Source organism: Furipterus horrens, unplaced genomic scaffold, assembly GCF_987537825.1.
Source record: "Furipterus horrens unplaced genomic scaffold, mFurHor1.1.pri manual_scaffold_9, whole genome shotgun sequence".
In the NCBI taxonomy this organism is placed as follows: domain Eukaryota; kingdom Metazoa; phylum Chordata; class Mammalia; order Chiroptera; family Furipteridae; genus Furipterus; species Furipterus horrens.
In genome coordinates this window covers 1,663,729-1,669,728 of record NW_028327179.1, presented here as the reverse complement: position 1 = coordinate 1,669,728, position 6,000 = coordinate 1,663,729, and the positions used below count along the sequence as shown (strand labels likewise).

Here is a 6,000-nt window from a genome sequence, read left to right as displayed (position 1 = left end):
TAAAGCGGTGACAACGCGATTCTTCTTCGTGACCCTTCAACTTGGACAAGCCCGTGCCCGAAGGTGCAGGAGGCAGAGGGGCCCTGGGCTGGGAGCGGGCGTCCAGGCTTCCTGCACCTGGTGGCGGGGGCGCGTGAGGCAGGCTGGTTGGCGAGTTCTTATCCTAATCAACAGACCCTCCTGCTGCGTGCACCCCTCCTTCCTCCACAGACCCCCCTGCTGCGTGCACCCCTCCTTCCTCTGGAGTTTATTTTAAACGCCCTGCAGGGGTGTGAGACCCTGACGAAGCTCAGTCCGCGCCGGTCCTCAGCGCCCACGCCACCCAGAGACAGCACCCCGCGCAGTCCAGAAAGGGAGCGGCCGCGCCAGGCTCTGCTTTTACCTCTAGAAGAGACTGCGAACACGTCCGGGCACAGAATGTTGCAACCCTTCAAACATAATTTAATTATCTGTGGCCATGGAGGCGACCTCACTTAAATACAATTTCAAAGAAAAGCGGTGTCACAATATAAACGCTCCACAGAAGTTGCGTAAATACATGGCACCGGCCGGCAAAGGCAATGGGAAGGAGAGGCAGGCTCTGGAGAGGACCGTCTCGGGGGAGCTCTGTCTTGGAGTCCCGGGCACACGGAGCCGCTGCGAGCCGGTTGGCCGTGCGGGTGGAGGGCAAACACGGGGACCGGCGGACGGGCCAGCGCAGGGGAGCCCGCAGCAGCAAGTTCTGTCGGCTCGCGTATCTTCCTCTGTGATTGGACAGCGAACGGACACTGTCAAGAGTCCAGCTCCTCTCTGTCCCTTTGTTCAGTGCCACTGACCGCTGGGGGGTTTTATTTCAAAATGCCACCCTGTTCGGTGGGCCACAAGGACAACGTCTTGGTGGGCTCCTTCCTTTCAACGAGACGCACACACACAGAGCAGGGATGCTTCTGAAGGGGCTACTTCATTTACAGGATCTATGAAGACTCCAAAGGAGCACAAGCCGGGCCCCAGGCCGCTGGCCGCCAGGAGGCGTGACCGGGGCTGAGGGCTGCGGAGGGCTCGGGGCGGGGAGCGGGAGGGCTCGGGGCCGGGGAGCGCAGAGGCCCTCGACCAGGGCCCCCCGGGCAGTGTCTGCAGAGATGTTCAGCGGCTCCTGGGCAGCATCACAGTGTTGGCAGCGACTGGGGTTGCTGCTAAGTATCCTACAGTGCACAGGTGAACCCCAACAAAGGCCCTGCTGGGTAGGGAGCACCTCTGGGTGCTCTCGCCTGCCACGGCCACCTGCAGGGCCGCACCTTGCAGCTGAAGCCTGGGGTCTGGGGAAGCCCACCGGGTGCGTGCGTCCCGGGCTTTGCACGGGGGCCAGCTCATTTCTGCCCAGGTGTTGGCTTTTTTTTTTTTTTTTTTAATTTTTAAAAAATTTTTTACAAAACACTCTCTGAAAATGACCCGTTGTTTGGAGGAGGAGTTCTAGAAACAACAGTCTCCCAACAGAGCCGTTTGGTGTGAGCTCCACTGTGACCCTGCCACGGGCAATAAAAATCTTGTTTTCAAAAGCAAAGCAAATCCACAGCTAACCGGCCTAAAACAAACAAACAAACAGAAAAAAGCCCCGCACAGAAAAGCACAGGGGCCTCGGCCCATCCCTGCGGCGGGCCATGGAGGTGGCCCCCGCACCCCGCCACCGCGGGGCTTAGCTCATGTGGAAGCGGTGCTCCCCCCGCGTGATGTGGGACGAGAACTCGTACCTGTCCTGGCTGTGGTAGCCACACATGTTGCACTCGAAGGGGTCGCGGAAGCCGTGGCAGCCCATGTGGATGGTGTACATGACGTGGTCCAGGAAGAGCACCCTGCAGTGTTCGCACTTGTACACCTTCATGGGCTCGCCGCCCGTGCCCAGCACCCGCAGGGCGTCCTGTGCGCCGTCGGGGCCGGCCCGCAGCACGTCGTAGGCCGGCAGCTCCTCCTTGATGGCCAGGCCGTTGCGGGCGTGCGGGGCGATGTGGTTGGTCAGGTAGATGAGGCCGCCCCGCTGCTCCTCTGTGTTGCTCTCGGTGTCGGTGGAGTCCTGGCCACTGTTGCTCGGGGACGCGTCCCTCTCGGAGGACAAGGACTTGGCCTTGGACAGCAGGAGCAGGTTCTCCACGGCGCTGTCCTGCGCGGAGTGGCCAGGCCTCGCGGGGCCCTCGCCGTGCGGCTTGTGCAGCTGGTACAGCGGGCTGATGACCGGGACGACCTCGGAGCCGCCCGGCGGCGTCTGCACCAGCGGGCGCAGGGACTCGGCGCCCAGGTAGCTGATGGCGTTGTTGATGGCCTGGTCCATCACGTGCGTCTGCATCAGCTCGTTCTCCTTCTCGTAGCCCGCGCTGCCGTCGTAGGGCAGGTCCGACAGGCACTTGTCCCCTGGGGGAAGCAGGGGACCGTCAGCAAGGCGGCTGCCTTGGGGTGTGGCAGCAACAGCTCAACTCTCCCCCAAGGGGGACCCTTGGGGAATTTGAATGCCCCCCCACCCCCGGGGAGGTCAAGATGCTCCTCCCGGTGGGCACCCAGCACCGCGGCAGCCCGGAGCTGGCATTTAACCAAACTCCGGAGGACAGATGAGGGGACGAGCCAGCGAGGCACAGACTCGAACGGGCCACACCAAGGCTGGTGTCCTTCCTCTACGTCATTTCCGGTATAATTAAGCACAAGGACATTTAAGCTTCACATTTAAATGATGTACGTTCAAGAAGGTGTTCTAAGTAGTTTGTAATTTGTTATACGTTGATTTAATTAAATACAGAATTATGGGATTATTCGCAATAACGTGCAATGTGTCGATTCACAATGATATTACGTAACATATTTTAAATTTAGAACTTTAATATTCTGGAATAAAATCTAATCAAAATCTGTGAGAATGGGTCGCATTCTTATCCTGAGCTCAGAGCTGAAGGGGCTCTAACTGGGTTCAAGGGGATGTTCAGACGTAATGGCTGCGCCGACAGCCCCTCCCCCCGTGTCCCTCTGCCTGTCCCTCATGAGCAGCGCCGAGACCACGCGTGGTGGAAAGCCAGGAGCGAACCTAGCCCCAGGGAAGAGGTGTGTCCTCCACGTGTTCTTTCAGAAAGGACTGAGCCGAGGTGACACCCGGAAGTCATGGGGCAGTGGGTTCCTAAGCAACCGACGAAGGCTGTGGTTTGTAAACTTTGGGGTCTACAGCAAATGGATGTCGGGACAAAACATACACGGAAACAGCCCACGAAATTTCTCTTCCCTGATATTCCACAGAGCGAGAGAAATAAAACCCCACGCAGTTCATGCTGGCAGTCAGGTCAGGAAAGGCACGTAGGCTAATGAAATACATATTCTAAAATGTCAACGACCCAGGAAAGAAATATTTGGCAGAACATGTATGGCAGAGCGTGGTGGCGACCGACCTCATCTCCACCACCCTGACGTCTGGATCAGCACAGTCCTCAGCGTCTCCCTGACGCCTGCACGTCTCTGCCGCATTAATGAGTGAGGTGCGTTTCCCACTTCTGATCAAAAGCAGTTGAAGCCGCTGCTAGTCAGAGCCGGGTGACACTGGACAGAAGAGCCTGAGGTCGGCTCTCGCGAGAGGAGGGGCGTCTTCGTGCCAGAACACAGCCCAAGGTGCCAGAGTGTCCCCTTGGGGATGGACAGCACTCTGCCACCCGGTACAGTGACAGCGAATTTAGGGCACTGACCCCAATCTCAGCATGCGGGACACTGAGCCGAGAGACCGTCTTTCCACTGTGACCACCTAACTTTCCCCCGCCCCACCTCCTTGGCCTTCTCTCAAGGTTTGGAAAAGTCCATAGCTCTCATGGGAGAAAAAAATGTCTCAGACTTTTGGCCATGATGGAGGCGTAGACAGACACGCCATGTCTCCTTCCACAACTAAGAAGGAACACAACCATCTCAGAACTAGAGACAACCAGAAGTTCCGGAAAATCAAACTGCAAGGAAGTCCAGCAAACAAAGATATAAAGAAGAAATACTCATCCAGACAGGTAGGAGGGGTGGAGCCAGGGCCAAGAGGACGCAGTGTGCTGGTGACAGCAGCAGGCCAGCAGAAAGTGCAGTCACATGTTTTAAAAAGTCAGGAGGGACACCTGGGGAGCGTTCCAAGCTCCTCACCAGACAGCACAGCTCACGGCACCAGCGCCAGGGAAAATCAAGCCTCATTGCTTCTGACTGTGCAGACCAGTGGGGGTTGGGGCGGAGGCAGAAATTGCCGGTCTCTCAGAAGAGTCCGCTTGTTTAAAGGGCCCCCACAGTCCTAGAATATCCACAGACCACCAACTCTAAGAATGACGGCCAGGGCAGCAACTAGAGGGGTGTCAGTCTGGTGCAGAAGTGGGAGAGGTGCCTGGAAAAGGGGCGAGTGCTGGGCCAGTGGCATTGTTCCCTTTCGGACCCCTCCCCCACACACAGCGCCACAACGTGGTGAAACAGGTCGACCTGTACTGACCAAACCCTAAGGCTCCACCCCTTACAATGTAAGAGGAGCAACAGCTCTACCTGGGACTTGGCGGCAAACACACACAGGAGCCTGTCAGGATGAGGAGACAGAGAAGTATGGCCCAAAAGGGGGAACAGATCAAGGTTCCAATGGGAGAACTAAGCAACAAGGAGAGAGCCAACATAACAGATGAGGAGACAGACAACCTAACAGACACAGAGTTCAAAACACTGGTGATAAAGATGCTCACAGGCTTGACAGATATGCTTGAGTACGGCAAATGCATAAGGGAAGATGTGAAGGCTGTGCTAAGTGAAATGAAGGAAAATCCACACAAAACCAATGGTGAAGGGAAGGAAACCAGGGTTCAAATCAATGATTTGGAACACAAGGAAGAAAAAAATAAGTCAACCAGTACAGAATGAGGAAGCAAGAATTGAAAAAAATGAGGAAAACTTCCCAAATTTTGTGAAGGAGATGAACATACAGGTCTGGGAAGCACCTGGGAGGGTCCCAGGCGAGCTGGATCCAGAGAGGACCACACCAGGACACATCATGATTGAGATGCCAAAGGTGAAAGATAAAGACAGAGCCCTGGGGGCAGCAAGAGAGAGGTGGAGAGTTGCTTAAAGGGGGCTGCCTATAGAACTATCAGCTGATTTCTCTGAGGACACTTTGCAGGCAGGAAGGAACGGACAAGCAGTATTCAATGTGATGAAAAGCAACCTGCAACCAGGATTATTCTATCCAGCAAAGCTATCATTTGGAATGGAAGAGCAGATGAAGTGCTTCCCAGACAAGGTAAAGCTAAAGGAGTTCATCATCAGCAAGCTATTATATGAAATGTCAAAGGGACTTACTTAAGAAAAAGAAGATCAAAACTATGAACACTAAAATGACAACAAACTCACAACTATCAACAACTGAATCTAAAAAATAAAAACAAAACCCAACTAAGCAAACCAGAGTAGGATCAGAATCATAGGAATGGGGATCATTTGGAGGGTTATCAGCTGGGAGGGGGGAGGGGGAGAAATGGGGAAATGGTGCAGGACTAAGAAGCATAATCGGTTGGTACAAAATAGACAGGGAAGTTAAGGATAATACAGGAAAGGGTGAAGCCAAAGAACTTATATGTACAACCCATGGACATGAACTAAGGGGGTGGGAGTGCTGGAGGGAAGGGGGGGTACTGGGCCGAGGGAAGCAAAGGGGGAAAAATTGCAACTACTATAACAACATAATCAATAAAATATACTTAAAAAAAGATTTTTATAAAAATAAAAAATAATGTTTCAGATACAGTAGGAAGGATGTGGAGACATCAGTCAGTCTATGCCAGCCTGCGTCGAAGAAGAAGATGAAAAGCAGTGTGTTGGTTACAGTGAAAACATTTTCCCACAGTGCAAAGGGGGAGAGGAAGTGACAAACCACGGAGCCATCCTAGGAGAAGAGCATAAGTCAAAGAAGAGAGGAAATGGCTTGTGACTGTTTTGTGATGAGGACTCAGTGAAAAAATCCTGAGAAACAGCACGTTAGAGCTGCTGTCGGTG

General features: G+C 54.2%; 1 protein-coding gene across 6 annotated transcripts in view; it reads right to left on the bottom strand.

Annotated features, from left to right (window-relative positions):
• Positions 1-729: 729 nt before the first annotated feature.
• The window catches only part of IKZF1 (IKAROS family zinc finger 1), a 76,897-nt gene continuing 71,626 nt past the window's right edge, over positions 730-6,000 (bottom strand). For all 6 annotated transcript variants that reach the window (XM_090286994.1, XM_090286997.1, XM_090286993.1 and 3 more), the window contains one exon: positions 730-2,382. In XM_090286994.1, coding sequence (XP_090143120.1) covers positions 1,673-2,382 — 710 coding nt within the window. In that variant the 3' untranslated portion in view covers positions 730-1,672. The remainder of the gene's footprint in view (positions 2,383-6,000) is intronic.